This window comes from Zootoca vivipara, chromosome 14 (assembly GCF_963506605.1).
Source record: "Zootoca vivipara chromosome 14, rZooViv1.1, whole genome shotgun sequence".
Lineage (NCBI taxonomy): Eukaryota > Metazoa > Chordata > Lepidosauria > Squamata > Lacertidae > Zootoca > Zootoca vivipara.
In genome coordinates, this window is record NC_083289.1 from 14,793,206 (window position 1) to 14,811,639 (window position 18,434).

At 43.1% G+C, this 18,434-nt stretch overlaps 3 protein-coding genes across 12 annotated transcripts in view; 2 read left to right on the forward strand and 1 right to left on the reverse strand.

The window, feature by feature from the left end:
• TRPM7 (transient receptor potential cation channel subfamily M member 7) overlaps window positions 1-2,845 on the forward strand; it is a 77,982-nt gene extending 75,137 nt beyond the window's left edge. For all 4 annotated transcript variants that reach the window (XM_035131113.2, XM_060282971.1, XM_060282972.1 and 1 more), the window contains exons 38-40: window positions 107-158; window positions 655-761; window positions 2,517-2,845. In XM_035131113.2, coding sequence (XP_034987004.1) covers window positions 107-158; window positions 655-761; window positions 2,517-2,647 — 290 coding nt within the window. In that variant the 3' untranslated portion in view covers window positions 2,648-2,845. The remainder of the gene's footprint in view (window positions 1-106; window positions 159-654; window positions 762-2,516) is intronic.
• A 4,812-nt stretch (window positions 2,846-7,657) lies between these two features.
• Window positions 7,658-17,913, forward strand: USP50 (ubiquitin specific peptidase 50). The gene is made up of 7 exons (XM_035131124.2): window positions 7,658-8,571; window positions 9,241-9,441; window positions 12,712-12,907; window positions 14,639-14,845; window positions 15,935-16,077; window positions 16,239-16,371; window positions 16,714-17,913. Exons 1-7 carry the CDS (start codon window positions 8,519-8,521, stop codon window positions 16,903-16,905), a joined length of 1,125 nt encoding a protein of 374 aa, XP_034987015.1. The 5' UTR covers window positions 7,658-8,518; the 3' UTR covers window positions 16,906-17,913.
• The window catches only part of USP8 (ubiquitin specific peptidase 8), a 30,651-nt gene continuing 29,398 nt past the window's right edge, over window positions 17,182-18,434 (reverse strand). For all 7 annotated transcript variants that reach the window (XM_060282975.1, XM_035131120.2, XM_035131118.2 and 4 more), the window contains one exon: window positions 17,182-18,412. In XM_060282975.1, coding sequence (XP_060138958.1) covers window positions 18,227-18,412 — 186 coding nt within the window. In that variant the 3' untranslated portion in view covers window positions 17,182-18,226. The remainder of the gene's footprint in view (window positions 18,413-18,434) is intronic.

An 18,434-nucleotide genomic window follows, 5' to 3' on the forward strand; every position in this document is an offset into this window, starting at 1 on the left:
TTGAGCTGTTCAAATTGTTCATCTGCTTTATTGTCTCTTTTTATGTTAATATTACTCTTGTGCTGCTTGGCTAATAGGATAATAACTTCCTTTGCTTCTTGTGAAGGTGTTGGAGAAAATTTGACAGATCCTTCTGTGATAAAAGCTGAAGAAAAAAGGTAAGCAGTACAAAATTCCTTTTTCCTATGGCATTGGTGCAGGGAGGAGGGGGCTACATGTGGCATGTGTGGAGGGCTCCCCTTCTGCTTTAGGTGTACCAGTTAACCCAAGGACAGATTTATGATGAAACTTTAAGTTGGCTTACTGCTGTGATTTTTAAGGACACCATCAGCAGCAAACATTCTGCCGGGAATTGCCAGTGTGACACTTTGGGAGAGCATTCCTATCTTACCTGCATAATTTCTTTCCCATCACTGACACAAAAAGAAGCAAAGGATCATATTCAGTGCTAGTCCTGTTCAGAATAGAACCATTGAAATGAATGAACCTAAGGTTTGCCAATGTTCACCAATGTCAGTGGATCTACTTTGAGTAGGACCAACAATGGATACAACCCAAAACCTCCCTCGTATCAAGCCAGGGGGTGAAGACCACCCACCTACCCACAAATCATGTTTGGCTGTAGGTATTTTTTAATGTGTGCTTTTTTTAAAGGTCAAGCGATATGGTATTTGGTCCTGCAAATCTGGGAGAAGATGCCATCAAAAATTTCAGAGCTAAGCACCACTGCAACTCATGCTGCAGGAAACTTAAGCTTCCAGGTAAATAGCAGCCCCCGATTTATGAAAAAGAACTTCTCTGTTGTAGCTTCCACCTATGATAAGTTTAATTTTACATTGATATGGGGGTAAGGCATTCTCTCCACATAAAATGGATGGATTGCTGGAACCATGCTGAGCTTCATTGATCAGTTGGACCTCACTGGATTGCTCTTGAAACCTCATGAGGAAACATTTATTTTTCTCTCCCAAAAGAAAATCTGCCCCTAAAACTAATTCTTTCATCTTTTCAGTGGGCCTGAACTCAATATCTATAATAAATGCCCTAAATATATTGTTGCAAGCAAGAGAAAAGATGGCTTTATTGATCCTTTGGGGAGGAGGGGCTTCTGCCCTGTCAACTAGAAGCCTCTGTATGCATCTCAGTGGCTTTTATGAATTCTTTTGAATGATCAACTCCAAGAACCCAATTTCCTTTCCTTGGATCTGATGAGTCCTAAAAATTTGTGATAGATAGTCAGGCACAAATTATCCTGAAATTACCAACCTAGGCCTAAAGTCACTTGATAGATTGATATCATATGCAAGTTGTGCCACATCCACAGACCATAGTGCATACAGAACCAGAGCAGAGCAATTTATAATTCAAATATTTATTTTTTGAAAAAGTTTTGGTACTTGGCAAAGTGACTAATATGGGTATTTTGAAGAAAGAGAGGAACAAACCACACACTAACGAGCTTCTTTCATGCCACTACATTAATATTAATATTATAACACAGTCATACCTCAACATCCGAATGACTCGACTTCCGAAGGTTTCGACTTCCGAAGTCGACAACCCCAGAAGTCTTTTCGCTGCCCCCCCCCGCATGCACACCCGCGCCTGCGCAGAAGTGCAAAATCGCGCTTCGCGCATGCGCAGAACGGGCTCTTCGACTTATGAAGACACCCACGGAACAGATCGTCTTCGTAAGTCGAGGTACCACTGTACATATTTATTAAGAGGGATTGCCTTGGAAGTGTGTTTACAAAGGGACCGTTTTTATCCTCTTTTTCTTTCAACAATGCTGAAGCCTATACACTCTGCTAGAGCAACATATTGCCAACCTGGTGCCCTCCTGTTACATCGGGCTGCAGTTCTCACCAGTCCCAACCAGCATATCTGTGTTGGCCAGGACTGATGGGAGCTGGAGTCCAAAACATTTGGAGAACATCAGATTGGGAAAGCTGCTGTAGACACTTGACCTTCTCTACAGCCTGGATAGCTCAGCTGGTCAGAGATGGTGTTGATAATGCCAAAGTTGCAGGTTTGATCCCTGTATGGGACAGCTGCAAATTCCTGCATTGCAGAGGGATGGACTAGATGATCATCAGGGTCCCTTCCAACTCTACAATTCTATGATTCTGCCTGTTGGGAAATCTGACTGTGGCCCAGCCAGGCACATGGTGGCCAGCATCAGAAGGGGCAAGTCTGTCTGCGAGACACTCTTACCTGCACATCCTTTGATACCAGACACCTTGCCTCCACCACCCAAAAATGCCCACTGGACAACTGGGCCAGTCTTCAAAGCTCAGAGTTTTGTACTGGTAAGAACCTGAAGGCCTACCTTGCCTGCATAGTGTCTTCTGGCAGGACATTACTTCACCTTCTCTCCTCTTTTTAGAGAGGAGCTCCAATTTTAATCAGAAGTTGGGCTGCTAATTTGTATATTCTCTCTCCCTCTCCTTCTCCCTCTCTCCCTCTTCAACCCAACTATATCTGTGGGATTTGGGGTGGTTGTTGTTTCCCCATAGACTTGAAGAGAAATGACTACACACCTGATAAAATCCTACTGCCTCAAGATGATTCTCCAGAACTGACCATTCGGCCTGGGAGCTGCACCAAAGAATCGGACTCTGCCAGTTCCAGTCACCTCATGCTGTAAAGATACGCACAGCTCTCTGGCTCTAACCAAACCCTTGCAGAAGTCACGGGGTTCGTTTGCCCTTCATCAAAACAAAGGTCGCATGAAAAAGGACCAAACTGTTTTGATGGCGCTGGTACAGTTAACTGGCCATCATTGAGTGGCCTAGCATAATGTGGGAATCACCTCTGGAGGAGTAGGTGGCAGCTGCTGTTTTTTTTTAAAAAGAAAGGTTGAATGAAATTAAGTATTTATGAAATAGCTTTTTAAAGAGGCGTTTTAGCAGAAGGATAACTTAACATTTTACCTTGGTCCATGAGAGGGGGCCTTTCCTCCCCTTCATCCTGTAGTGCAATATGCCCTTGACCAAATGATGTTTTTGTTTTTGTGCTGATGGTTTTTAAGGCAGATGGTTTGGGGGCTTTGTGGCAGCTGGTTTCTGTCATCTGGCTAGAGAACCTTCCCACAGATACCGAAGGATTCCTTTGACACTTCTCAGGGTGTCTCAAATAATGCTCTCTCTGCTCAGCGCCATGTATGTTTTATGTGGCTCAATGGAACGAGGCTGCTCCTAAAGATCTGTCCATATTTAGTTAATGCCAGTAAGCTGAGCTGCAGGGAGCGGGAACGCCTGGTTCCAAACAAGAAGTGATGGCTTGTCTCCTGCATCAGGATTCATCCTCAAGTGTGGAGCCAGTTCTTTTTGGGATGGATTGCGCATAGTGAAATCCCTCCCCTTCCTGTGTTGTTGGTTTTTTTTATGATACATTTCAGTTTTATCTAATCACTGTCAAATAGTAAAGTCGCAAGACAGGTCTGATCACATTTGTATAACAGAACAAAACAGCTGGTCTTGGGTAAGAAGCTGCCTTGCAAAATGAGCAGGTGTGTTAGGGAAGTTGCTATTACTTGTTACATATAATGGCTGCTTCAGAAGTGTTGCCTTCCAAAGATCTCCTCAAACCAGTAAAAGAAAGCTGAATGTATGCGTGAACCCCCGGGGGCCTCTTCTGGTGTTATCACAGCAGTGTTGGAGCTGCTGCAGTCTGGTACCTTCTCATGCCATTTGGGTAACTTTGGAAGCCCTGGGCCATGAGGCAAGAGTCCTTGTTGGGGCTGCTCACCTTGCCAGCGCTGCTGCAGTTTCCAGCAGGAGCAACGCGGGCATAGACGTGAACTGCAGAGTGGACTTGTCCCCTGGGACCAGGGCTTCCCAACCTCCGCTTTTGTGGTGCTGTAAGGACCAGGCCTGTTGTGGGCTCCACACCACCACAGTGACATAAGGAGCAGCCCCTTAGTTGTATTTAATATTGTGTGAAGACACCTTTTAATGTAATATTATATATGGTACTTATTTAAAAGAAAAGGAAATAGGATGAATTTACATTATGTAATGTGTGGGAGATTGCAATGCAAACTTTATGCCAATAAAATGTCATTTTCCTGTCCCAAATTTGTTGAATATTCAACAAGAAGAACCTGTTGTCCAACTCAATTTTCATGCTGCAACTTTTGTTTGTTTGTTACATAGGTACTAATTGTAAATTTTAATTGAACGGCATCATAACGCCCAGTAATTATTCTTTTTTAAAATTCTGTAGTGTATCTTATAGATACAGACATTAAGGCACGAACACAATAGCTGTTTAAATGGTGGTTTATGTTGCTGGGGGAGGAAAGGTATAGCGTATTAAAGATTAAAAAAACTGTATACATTTTGTATATCAATAAATCTTTAAACAATCCCAAATAAATTTATTCTTGTTTAGACTGGTGAGCTTCTACCTTTATTTGATTTGATTGATCCGGGGAGGGAGGGTCAGAGGGAGGGAAGGAACAGGTAAGAATTAATCTGTTGATTTGAGAATAATTTGGACTGCAAGAATGGCCCACCAATAGAAGTATATTTTAGTAAGTACCGGTAATGTGCAAGTAATGTGACTAGCTAGCTGGGGCTACTTTGAGAAATCAGGTGGAGGTCAGTGAGTCATCAAGTCTTATTACTAATGTGTAGCTTTTGTTAGACAGCAAAATGACTTGGGTTAGCCTCGCAGACCTACCAGAAGCTCAACCTATCTTCCGGGCTTGAGAAGCATTGAACTATCGACAAGCTGGAATGTGTGCAGAGGAGGGCAGCCAAGATGATCAAGAATCTGGAAATCAAGCTGTATGACGAATTGTTGAAGGAATTTGGTATGTTTAGCCTGGGAAAGAGGAGACTAAGAGGAGATAGGATCGCTATCTTCAAATATCTCAAGGGCTGTCACATGGAAGAGGGAACAAGCTTGTTTTCTCCTGCTCTGGAGGGTGGGGCTCAAACCAATGGTCATGGATGCTTTAGCTAAGATCCCTGCATTGCTGGGGTGTTGGGACTTGGTGAGCCTTGGGGTCCCTTCCAACTCTACAATTCTATGGTTCTATGATAATGTAACCAATACTCTACCAAAATAATCTTCACTTGGAAGCACCTTCAATGCACTCTGGAATTTATGACCTGGGAGGAGAGCTTGCCACATACAGTCATACCTCGGTTTGCAAAAATGATCCGTGCAGGAGACGCGTTCGCAACCCTCAGTGCTGTGTCTGCGCACGCGCATGATGCGCTTCTGCACATGATGTCATTTTGCGTTTCTGCGCATGCGTGAGCGCTGAAACCCAGAAGTAACCCATTGCAGTACTTCCAGGTTCGGCACAGAGCACAATCCGAAAACGCACAACCCGCAGCGTTCGCAACCCAAGGTATGACTGTATTGGTGCTGTTCTTTTTCTAGATCATTTATTATTGTCATGCTTTTAACTTTCTTTAATGGACTTCTTTTCAAAGATAGAATATCTTTCTGCCTGTATTTTTGTCATCTTCTGTTTTCTTGGGCTTAGCCAACTGTTTGATCTGCAGTGGAGCTTAATCCTAAATGAGCATACGGTTGCAATTCCATTCACAACTACTATAGTTTAGCCAAAGAAGACTATGCCTACAAAAAGATACAAAGGATATGGCACAAAGGATATAGGTGTTGTTTTGTTTTATTGTAATTTTGATAGAAAGACACCAGTTCCACATTTCCATAAATGTTATCTCAACTTATTTTTGCTTGGTTTTCATTCCCGTTTCTATTTTTAAAGAGTTTCTTCCCTCTTGAGAATCAAAACGCTTGGTCTCCTTGGATGTAATACTTCTGTTTCTCTATTGTTTGCTTTCTGTTCCAGATGTAGTTTCTCTTCCAGCATATAATAAAGAAAATGTAAACGTTTAAACCAATGAGGGGTCCTGGTTTGCAGCCCCTCACCCCAATTTTAGACTCCCAACTTCCATCAACATCTGCCAACATAGCCAATGGCCAGGAGTGATTTGTAGTACAGTGGTACCTCTACTTACGAATAACTCTACTTACGAATGGAGCTCCGTCTGCCATCTTGGATGCGGTTTAGATAGGATTTTTTCTACTTACAAATTTTTAGATATGGTTGCTTCGACTTACAATTTTTTCTCCCAGTACATTCCTATGGGATTCGACTTACAATTTTTTTCGACTTACGAATGTGCGTTCGGAACGCATTAAATTCGTAAGTAGAGGTACCACTGTATTCAGTCAAGCAACATTCTGAAAGAGCATCCTTGCATTAAGTAAGCCAAGGCTTCCAAAACAAGCTGTAAAAAGTGCTAAATTTCACCAGGTAATTTAGAATTTTCAACTTTAAACCAGTTCTTCTCCCTATGTCTTCCTTGAACAGCTGCTTGATCTGCAAATATTACCCACGGGATCTCTTTGTAGGGTGGGAATAATGAGTTCAAGGGTGCATAGAGTTTGTTTGCCTGCTTTTAACCTGCTCCTCTGCCTTTAACAGCCTTCAGATTTGCTCCTGCTGATCTCCATACTGCTGACTGAGAAAATGAACCTATGGCCAATTCTCGTAATAAGACTGATATGAAATAAGCAGCACAAAGACGTCACAAAAAAAGCTACCACACTATTCCACGTCCTAAATCTAATGTTAAGGATCCAAAAATAGAGAGAAAAATGTACAAAAACTGTTAACAGAAGCCACAAATTGGCAACACATACGGCGCCTGATGGGACCCAGGTGGCGCTGTGGTTAAACCACTGAGCCTAGGGCTTGCTGATCAGAAGGTCGGCGGTTCGAATCCCTGTGACGGGGTGAGCTCCCGTTGCTCGGTCCCAGCTCCTGCCAACCTAGCAGTTCGAAAGCACGTCAAAATGCAAGTAGATAAATAGCAACCGCTACAGCGGGAAGGTAAACGGCGTTTCCCTGTGCTGCTCTGGTTCCCCAGAAGTGGCTTTGTCATGCTGGCCACATGACCTGGAAGCTATACGCCGGCTCCCTCGGCCAATAATGCGAGATGAGCGCGCAACCCCAGAGTCGGTCACGACTGGACCTAATGGTCAGGGGTCCCTTTACCTTTACGGCGCCTGATAATTGTTGATTAATCTGCTCTTAAAGGCACAGGAACAGGTAGGCTGTTAATGGTCTGGTCAGTTGGAAAAACGAGTTTCTTCTCATCAAGGAACTAGGGAGAGTAGTTTGCAGGCATCTCTTGAGGTCTGTTTGATGCCTGCATCCCTGCATAAAAGTGAATTCAAGGGAAAAAATAACTGTCTAGGAAGAGAGCTTTGCACCAAGCCATAAATCTAGATCAGGGTGGATTTGATTTCAATCAAATCAATTTAAATCACTAGTAAGTAAGACTTGATTTAAATATTTTAAAAAAATACAGAAAGACTCATTCTTGCTGGTATAATCTTAATATTTACAATCAGATGCAGATTTCATATTTAGAATAATAAATTTTCAGAGTAGGTTTTACAGTTATATCAAAAATTACTGATTTGGTTATACTATTAGAAATACATAGATAATTATGAAATTATTCGGAGGTTTAATAAGTTAACTTTATATTTGGACAACATTTCTGCTGTACTTTATTAGAAGGAGAAAAACAATCATTTCCTTAATAACAAATAATTTATTTAACTAAAACAATAACATTATAGCATATGTATCCATGCTTGTTAACTGGTGTTAATTTTTTTTAAAAAAATAGACTTTTTTAGCACACATGAGAAACTTAAAACAAATCCTTATTTCCTGATGAATAGCCTTTGGGCTATAATGTAATTTAAATAGAAAACTTATCTTTAGAAAGCTTCTTCCTCCAAAAGCATTTTATTTTAAAAATCCAATTTAAATAAAAAAATATTTAAATTTTAAAAAATCTTTTTTTTTTTATCATTGATTTTTATCCACTCTGAGCTAAACCCAACTTGGCTATGGGAGAGGTTGGCTGTGGTCCTGCGCTGTCAAACCTGAGCATCATGAGGAATTAGAAGGATCTCACAACCCCAAACAACTTCATTAATAAAATCTGTTGCCCAGGCATCCTGCAGGAGCTGACTCATCCTCGGAAGGCAACTGACTAGGCAGGCATGTCAAACCTGCGGCCCTCCAGATGTTTTGGCCTACAACTCCCATGATCCCTAGCTAGCAGGACCAGTGGTTGGGGAAGATGGGAATTGTAGTCCAAACATCTGGAGGGCCGCAGGTTTGACATGCCTGGACTAGAGTCCTCTCTAAAGATGTTTATGGTTCTAGAACCACTTGGCCCTTCTATCTTGTTAGGAAAGTCCCTCACACCATCCCCTAGCAACAAGGTAGCGTGCATTTATGATGCTGGAAGAATCTGTTTTGGAACACTGGGGAACAGTGCAAAGAGTCATCAGGATAAGCCCATGTATTTTGGGTCCTCTGAACACGCGTAAGATGAAGCAACATATTTGCACAAGGAATCAGACCATCCAAGTGTCAAAATGAAAAAGGGGTGGTGAAAGGGCTGCCAACCCAACTCCACTGAGAGCACCACTTGCAAGCCTGCAAATGGCTTCTAGGTCAACAAAGATGCCTGACAACTTCAATATATATCATCTACTGTGAGTTTCTGTTTTATACAAACCAATCGCTAATTAATTATCATCTAGTGACTGGGGAGAAATCCCTGCATTTTCTCCCTTCCTTGGAGAACTGAGTGTTGCGACCAGCAAATAAGCATGAGGGCAGGAAAACTTGTTTCCTTATTTTTTAACTAGAAAGTTTGCTTGGACATGAAACATTTACTCATGGTGCTGGAAAGACTCTAAAATCGACCTTTGGGTTGTGGACCAAGCCTATTTCCAACTTATTTCCCCACCCAGTGCTTTACTGCTTGAACAGTCCGTCAAAAATGAGCATCATCTGTGAAGATAATGTTCTGTAGTTTAAGGGTCTTCTATCAACTCTTCCCCTTCAACTGCAGTTCCCAGAATTCTGACTTTTATTAAAGTAGTATGAGTGCTTTAGTTAAAGCTCAATTAAAGATGTAATTGAGGACATAAGGAGTTAAAAGGAAGAAGGAAATGTCCCTGAGCAGGTGCAGAGTGCATTTATTTTACCCCTGGGTTTGCCATTTGAGTCTTCACACTCATGTTATCTACCTTGCGCAGAGACATAGTCTGGTATATATGGAAAGCAATGTTTGAATACACTTGATAAATGTAAAGTCTTTGCTTTTGTCACAATGTGAATGAGGCTTGTTTGACTATAGTTTGGCTTTGGGAATACAGCAAGGGTGCCCTTCCCTTGGAGAGTTCGGACGAGGCAATGGACAGATCCGACGACGAGACAAACCCCCAATACCAAGGACTAACTGGTCTGCGGAACTTAGGCAACACCTGCTACATGAATGCTGTCATACAGTGCCTCTGCAGTGTTTCCCCGCTGGTGGAATATTTCCTCTCTGGAAAGTATATAGCATCGCTAAACAAGTAAGTTAATGGCCTTGCTCTGCTTAATTTGGGTTGTCCGAAGATCAGAGCCTGGACTGGCATGGGATTGAAGGGCTTGTTGGCAAGATGTCCCCGGAGAGCTCCCTCCTTTCTGACCCACTTCCACTCGGGATTAGGGGGAAGCCCATCGCTACAGCACTTCCTCCTAAAGGTAAAGGGACCCCTGACCATTAGGTCCAGTCGTGACCGACTCTGGGGTTGCGCGCTCATCTTGCATTATTGGCCGAGGGAGGCGGCGTATAGCTTCCAGGTCATGTGGCCAGCATGACAAAGCCGCTCCTGGCGATCCAGAGCAGCACACGGAAACACCGTTTACCTTCCCGCTGTAGCGGTTCCTATTTATCCACTTGCATTTTGACATGCTTTCGAACTGCTAGGTTGGCAGGAGCTGGGACCGAGCAACGGGAGCTCACCCCGTCACAGGGATTTGAACCGCTGACCTTCTGATCAGCAAGCCCTAGGCTCAGTGGTTTAACCCACAGCGCCACCTGGGTCCCCACTTCCTCCTAGGGATGCCTCATTGATTCCGTACTTTATCTCAATATCGGTCTGGGCGTTTTAGTCAGGGGGGACAATAATATGTCCCCAGTACTGAAGTATTATTGGGGGCCATTCTGTGGAGGAGCCTTGGCCTTGGAGGATTTCTAGCTTGTTGGAATCCTAAATCCTTACTGATATACGGAATGGCAGCACCCTTCCCTGTCCTATAGAGTTTACATGTGAAGGTAACAATGCCCCGCTGACTCCCCCAATTCTACCAGCTCCCTGTTATGCCTGCTAGATCTACCCTCTCCTCCTAAGAACAAGGACCCCAGCTCACCGCTCCTGGTGGCAGGGGGGGCTCCTGGGCGGGGAGGGCGGGGGGGGGGAGAGAAGTCCCAATTGGAAAAAGAACCATTGCCTCTCTCTTTCTTTCCTCTGGGACTCTCGGTGGCAGAGGGAGTGCTGGGGGGGAGGGGAGGGAGGGAATGGGAAAAGTTGTTAGAAAATTAATCTTATCAGAAATAAGGATACTATTGAAGTAAGATTGGAGAGTGTGGAAAATAGAAAGGGGAATATGAGAAGAAAACTGCTAAAGAGGAGTTAAAAATGAAAATCAGAAAAGGGGGGAGGTAGGGGAAGCCCATAATAATACAATGATTTTAAAGGAAAGAAAGAAACAATTATTAATTGTTCCTCTTTAATTTTTTTCTTTTTCTTTTTCTTTTATTTTTTTATTTTTTTTTATTTTTGTAGTTGCTTTCCCCCCCCTTTTTTTCTTATTCCTGGGTTTGTTTGTTTTTATTCTTTTTGGGTGAGTTTTGATAAAGTTAAGATAAATAGTTGGGGGGACACCCGCTCTCTTCTTGTTTCCCTAGGATCCCTCGGTGGCAGGGGGGGTTCTGGGGGGGATGAGGGGGTGGGTGGGGACAAGCCCAGCTATGAAGATGCACCACCTTCGACTGCGCACTGTCCATGGGGATACCTGGTGGCAGGAGGGATCTCAGGGGGGGTGGGTTGGAAGAAGGAGGAAAATACGTTATTTTATGTTTATGTGTCTAATTTTCTTTTTGTTCAGTTTATATGCAAAACCAATAAAAATTACTTTATAAAAAAAAAAGGACCCCAGCTCACCTATTTTGGCTCAGAAGCTTTTACCGTTGGTATAACATAAAATTGTAGAGTTTGAAGGGACCCCAAGGCTCACCAAGTCCCAACACCCCTGTAATGCAGGAATCTTGGCTAAAGCGTCCATGACAGACGGCCATCCAACCTCTGCTTATAAACCTCCAAGGAAGGAGAGTCCACAACAGGCATCCCCAAACTTCGGCCCTCCAGATGTTTTGGCCTACAGCTCCCAAGATCCCTAGCTAACAGGACCAGTGGTCAGGGATGATGGGAATTGCAGTCCAAAACATCTGGAGGGCCGAAGTTTGGGGGTGCCTGGTCCACAAACTCCTGAGGGACGCCGTTCCACTTTCAAGCAGCTTAATGTCAGAACGTTCTTTCTGATGTTTAGTCGGAATCTCCTTTCTTGTAACTTGAATCCATTGGTTTGAGCCCCACCCTCCAGAGCAGGAGAAAACAAGCTTGTTCCCTCTTCCATGTGGCAGCCCTTGAGATATTTGAAGATAGTGATCCTGTCTCCTCTCAGCCTCCTCTTTCCCAGGCTAAACGTACTCAGCTCCTTCAACTATTCTTCAAAAGGTTGGTTTTCCAGACCCTTGATCGTCTTGGGTTGCCCTCCTCCGCACACATTCGTATGCATGGTGTCTCTCCTCCAACTGTCTTTGATACCTCTCTGAAGGCTCATCCATTTGCTTCCATTTGCCCTGCTGCTTCCCCCAGGAAAACCCACGGTTTAGCTCCAACCACATACCCACGACTTTGGTCCAGCAGGCAAATAGTTGTACACGTGACATTCTGCACCGGAGACTGTATCCTTGCTGGTTTTCTACCTGCAAATCTCTCATTGTAGGTTATGCTTTTAAGCTTGGGCTTTGATAGGTCAAAAAGGGGAGGTACAGAGCAAAAGAAGGCTTTGCACAGCTTAAAAGCAATAATGAAATCCAATCTAGTAAACAGTAGATGGAGGCTGATCATGGGGAGCTACTTCCCAAAGGCTAATAATAATAATAATAATAATAATAATAATAATAATAATAATAATAATAATATTATTATTTATACCCCGCCCATCTGGCTGGGTTTCCCCAGCCACTCTGGGCGGCTTCCAACAGAAAAATAAAATAAAATAGTCGATTAAACATTAAAAGCCTCCCTAAACAGGGCTGCCTTCAGATGTCCTCTAAAAGTCTGGTAGTTATTTTTCTTTTTGACATCTGGTGGGAGGGCGTTCCACAGGGCGGGTGCCACTACCGAGAAGGCCCTCTGCCTGGTTCCCTGTAACTTTGCTTCTCGCAATGAGGGAACCGTCAGAAGGCCCTCGGCACTGGACCTCAGTGTCCGGGCAGAGTGATGGAGGTGGAGACGCTCCTTCAGGTATACTGGACCGAGGCCGTTTAGGGCTTTAAAGGTCAGCACCAACACTTTGAATTGTGCTCGGAAACGTACTGGGAGCCAATGCAGGTCTTCAACCTTTACACAGTGTAGCAAGTGAGATGTATACGTTTAGCTACAATGCTTTGAGCCATTGGGTTGCTCACAGAATTCTAGGAGCCATAGGGGATCATTCTTTTTCCAGTGTTAACCATGATGGATTATTATCTGGTTCAAAATTATCCTGCACTGCCCTTTTAATCTCTTAAGGGAGGATGGAGAGATAGCGACTGCTTTTGCTTATTTGATGAATGATATGTGGCTGGGGGACTTTGACTGCGTGTCCCCAGAGGTGTTCCGCCTGGTCATTGGTGAGCGATACCCAGCTTTCATCAAGAAGACCCAGCAGGATGCCCAGGAGTTTCTGATTTATGTCTTGAATGAGCTGCATGAAGCTCTCAAGAAGGTGAGTCATGGAGTTGAATTCAATTAACCAGCCCCACTAGCACCAAAGCTTGTGCAAGGAATTCCACAAGCAGACTAGGGCTTTCTCCCTTTTCCTCCACCTACACCCCTTAAAATCGGCTCTGGCGGGCTAGGAAAATCCCCAGAACATCACCTGGGGGAAAGGAGATCGTTCCACCTGGCAATGTGAAAAGCTTGCGCCGACAGAACGATTGCCAGAGTGCTATGTTGAACTCCTCTCTGTCCATATAACTTTCCACTCTAGCTGTCCACTGAATTGCACTGAATTCTCATCTTTTGCAACACATTGTGGCAAAGTTCCACAGTCAGATTAAGACGGTGAGAATATTATTTTTGATTTAAGCAGTTTGTCTTCTACTTCCTCAAGAGCTGGTTGACAAATGATGCTGTGTGCGCGCTTGTCTGCAAATCACCCCCTCCAATATCATCCTTTTCAGTGTAACAGCTATGAGACGCTAAATGCACTTAGTCAAGTGTTACGTAAGCATGTGTGAATGTTTCACTGGGTAAAATATGATCTGGGATGATTTGGATGAGGTCTGAGGAGCCCTGAGCTTCCTTTTCCCCTCATGCACTACAATTTCCATTTTTACTTCCTGAGTGTTTTTGTTTGTTTGTTTTTTTGCAACCCAGAGTTTGCCTGTTTCCTCTGAACTAGATGAATATGATTATAAATCCACATTCAATCCTTGGATGGCAAGCCTGGTTTGTGGACATAACCATTTTTCACTTCATTGCACTTTTAATTTGTATACAGGTGACTCTCAGCTTGTGCTGGGGTTGCATTTTGGGGATAGTGTGTAAAGCCAAAATTGTGTGTAGTCAAAACACATTGGGTTCAGTGGTATTTTCCCCCAACACCTGGACCCTTTACACCCCTTTTTTAATTATTATTTTTGCCAAGTGCATAAAGCTGAATGCACACAAGTTGAATACACGTAACTTGTGAGTTAACCTGAACTGCCTATACACACAAGCTGAAGAAACAACAGAAACACAACGAAGATCACACATAACAATCTGATCGGATATAAGTCATAATAAAAAAAGACTTAAAATAAGCACCTACTATTGAATAAAGCAATAGTCAATAGTTTATTTTATTTACGCCACACTGGCTCTTCGCTTTCAACAATTACAGAAAAAAATTATTAAATTGTAATCAAATAAAAAGAGCAGCAAAGTCATAATCTGTCAAGAGTCAGGAATTAAATGGTGGAAGGGACCACCGATAGCCCAGGATCCTATAGCCTCATGTAAGGCCAAATAATTTCCTTCCCTTAAAGAGGAAAAACAATACAGTACAGGAATGTGTATTCAACATTATTTTGTGATTCAGCCAGAAGCTTAGCAATAAATCATTCAATTCCAGCTGAGACTTCAATGAGCAAATTTACAGTGGGGACTTTATGCATATAGGAAATGGTAGAGGAGGTTGGAGGGAGTAATTACTGACAGCCAAGCACTTGTTTTTAATGCATATGGGGATAAATGTCATTTTAAAATCTGAGCCATCATTTAAAAAAACCCAAAATAAAGGAATCGAGGCCTAGCCCTGAGACTCTGATACGGAATCCGAATGGGATTGTTATGCTTTTAGCGGCAATTTCTTGCTGTGACCGAGGATGATTTTGAAGCAGACTTTTAGTTACAATAGCAAACAGGAGGGTGGAAATATCGTCTGTGACATGGCACATCTCTTCCCTTGCAGACAAGTAGGAGAAGAAGCCAGGGGACCTCATCGTCTGCTTGGGAATCCAGGGGCTGCATCAGCGAGTCCTCCATAATCACCCGGCTTTTTGAAGGACATCTCAATTATGACATCATGTGTTTGGAATGCCAAACGACGACATACAAAAACGAGATCTTCACCGTATTATCTCTTCCCATCCCTTACGAAACTGAATGTTCGCTAGAGGTATTAGCTTCTCCCTGCTGAACAAAGATGCCCGAGCTCAAACCTGTCTTAAATTGTTGCTGCAATGTTGATTTTAACCCTCTTCAGGCAACTTGCCTGCAGGGCTGGAAACTGCCAACCCCCACCTGTCAGAGTGCAAGCCCATCACTCCATAGTGTAGAGCATCTATCTGCCTTGCAAGCAGAAAGTCCCAGATTCAATCCCGGGCTTCTGCAGGTAGGGTTGAAATCCTGGAGAGATGCTGCTGGTTAGTGTAGACCAGGGTTTCCCAAACTTGGGTCTTCAGCTGTTTGGGGACTACAACTCCCATCATCCCTAGCTAGCACGGCCAGTGTTCAGGAATGATGGGAATTGTAGTCTCCCCCCCAAAAAAGTTGGAGACCCAAGCTTGGAAAACCTTGGTGTAAACAATGTACCAATGGTCTGACTCAGTATAAGGCAGCTTCCTATGTGTTCTTCCTATGCGTTCCTACATGGTAAGCAGGAACATGACTATGGGTCATACTCGTCCTGAGATGTTGATCACAGGTAGGTCTCTCTCACTGCAGTGATGGGTTGTAGTGTTTAATAGCTCTGGAGCTACACAAAGACAAATCTTTGGGGAGCTAACCCTCACAAGTTAGATAATTAGAACGCCTCTCTTCAGCTAGAGTGACTTACGAACAATCCGTTAACACAAAACAGTGCCTGCCTGCTGACCAGCAATCCAAAAAAAACATGATGCACAAGCAGAAAGGGACAGGAAGGGAATGGTGGAGGAGAAGCAAACTCAGGTACCAAATCTTAAATGGTAGATCTCATAATGACCAGGTGGTATAGGAACAGCTCAGGGCAAGGAGGTGCGTGATTTGAGCGTGCCTTGTGATGCAAGTTGGTGGAAGGAACCCAACTTCCCACCCCTCCTATTGAAGCAGCCTGATGGAATGGCTGCTGCCAGGTGATAGAGCCTCATGGAGCTAGTCTTTTCAGCAATTATGGAGAAGCACAGTCTGCAGGTAAGTTAGTTATAGTCGTTTGACATGTTGGCTAATAATTCCACCTCTTCCTCCCCCCCCCCAAAAAAAATTCCCCACCTTTTTTGGGGCCCAGGAATGCATTGAATGCTTCTTTCAGCAAGACATCTTGACTTGGAACAACCAAATTAACTGCTCCTGCTGTGGGATAAAGACAGATGCTGCTGTGAAAGCCAGCATAGCGAAGGCGCCAAAAATAGTTATCTTCCATCTAAAGAGGTACCGTTCTTCTTATTTACAGCATTTCATGTGCTCTCCAGGTTGCTGTGGTGCAGGTCACAAAGAAATGGTTGCTTAAGATGGGGAAGGGGGTATAATTTGCCAAGTAAGTTAGGTAAACTATTTGCAAGGGATTTCTGATTACGATAATTTATTTTCAGGTTTGACTGTCAAGGCAGTTATAAAAAGAAACTGAAAACCGACATCTACTACCCATTAAATAACCTGGATTTGTCCTCTTACATATATCCACTCTTTCGGAAAAACCCAAAATACAGCTTATTTGCTGTGGTGGTAAGTGACATAGGAAATTATTTATTCTAGTGCATATAAGCCTGAATCACATCAAAGCTGGAGAATGATATGGCAAGAAAAGCTGAGAGGGATAGGAAGGCGAGGACACTGTCTGGGAAACAGGGTACTTTGGGCTCTTCAAAACATATTTCACTCTCTATGATCAGGGAGACCCAGGTCAAAATGGCCACCGGCCTGCTTGCTAAGTGCCATAGTCACATTACAATTTCTCAATGTGCTGGTTGCAGGGGAAAAGGGGTGGTAGTCATGAACGAATGAACTTGGAATGAATAAACAAAATGTTCTTGGTTCGCTTTTGATTTATTGCTATTATTGTTGCAGAACCATTTTGGAGATCTGGATGGTGGCCACTACACTGCGTACTGCAAACACCCCCCCACCCAAAGCTGGTACAACTTTGACGACTCTCAGATCAGCGAGATCCCAGACCCTTCTGTGCAAACGTCTGCAGCTTATCTGCTGTTTTACAGCAGTCAAACTTTCTCTGTGCCGGTAAAAAACCAAAATGGCTAGGAAACGCACTGAAAACAATTGCGTACATAGGATGCAGCGGCACTGTTAGCAAACTTTCCCTGACCCGGGACGGCCAGGTTTCGAGTCATCCTTAAGGAAGAGGAACCACATTTCCTAATGCCTGCGTTCAGGTTGTACGTGGTATTTAGAAATGGGATTGTGAACAGCTTCTCTCTTCAGCGAAAAGACGGGTGCCAGACATGAACTCATTTTCAGTAAGCTTTTGGAGAAAGCAGCAAACCACTAGATAAATAAAGTCTTCCTGGGCAGCCAGAGTCTAAAGGAGTGTTGTTTTTTATTATTATTACAGAATCCAAGATGAAATATAATTTTAAATGGGTTATATACATATGCATATATATAGCAGACCTTTGAGACCCAGGGATATAGACCCACAAGCCTTAAAAGGGGCACAGACACTCAAAACAAGTATTATTAAGCTGGACCAATTATGGCCCTGTCAGGAGGAGAGCTAATGACAGCAGGAAGTGACCGCCTTCATCCACTCAAGTTGTACCCAGTGTAAGGCTCAGGCAACGCAGGGTAACAGTGCCCTCCCCTCCCATCATAATACCACTCTTTGGGATCTAGATGGGATTATTTTCACAAGGAGTAAGGGAAAGCCAAAAATCCAAACTTGTCAAGTGTCCAAAACAGGCAAAGAAGTTCTTTAACAGGCCATCGTATTTTCAAATAATTACTTCAATAAGTTATTAAAAAGGAAAATATCAATTCTCTAATATACACATTGTAGGGTGTGTGCAGGTATCAATGTCATAGCTCAAACAAACAAAAAAATACAGCTGTGCTCTTCCTTATCTGTAAGAAAAACAAAAGCCACCCCCTTTCTGTTCTAGTGGTTCTCAAAGGACCACATACCTTTATTATATACATAGTTTGCATGTGCAAGTGTGCAATCAATATGTACACATACATTCCTACCTGTTTATATCATTCTAAGATATTCACAGTAGAATCAAGCTTAAGGTTAGTGTGAAAAGGCATAAATGTGGGAGACAAAAAAGATATTGTTGGGTTCAGGGGCATTTTAAACCCATATATTAATGACTTTTAAAAATGGCTAAGCTAGATTTATCATTTTGGAGCATTACTAAAAATAAGTCATTTCAAATCTAGTAGTTCCATATTATTAAACAGCAGAGTTAACAATTTTTGGACTAAGCAATAGCACTAACAGACACCTCAGCTGAGAAACCGCTGCAGACATCTTCTTCCTCAGCAACGGACCTTTTACTCATCACAGCTCAGCTTATTATAGGATGCATTTACAAAAAGACACCAATATTCTTCAAATGTTTCTTTATGTGGCTATATCGGCGGTTCGCTGTTCAAAAGAAGTGTAAAGGAGGATATAAGCAGCTGAGGATTTCACAGAGGATGCAGAGATGTCCGAGACTTCATGATCATCAAACTTATACCATCGCTGTTTGGCAGCATTTTTGCAGTAGGCTGTGTAATGTCCTCCATCCAGCCCTCCGTAATGATTCTAGAGGGAACAGGAATGAAAT

Bases quoted from the DNA above. Each gene is read 5' to 3' on its own strand.
- USP50 (XM_035131124.2), top strand. From the start codon at position 8,519: ATGGCTTCTAGGTCAACAAAGATGCCTGACAACTTCAATATATATCAT. The intron at 8,572-9,240 runs GTGAGTTTCTGT...TTGGGAATACAG, and splicing joins TTCAATATATATCATCTACT to CAAGGGTGCCCTTCCCTTGG. The intron at 16,372-16,713 runs GTAAGTGACATA...TTATTGTTGCAG, and splicing joins ACAGCTTATTTGCTGTGGTG to AACCATTTTGGAGATCTGGA.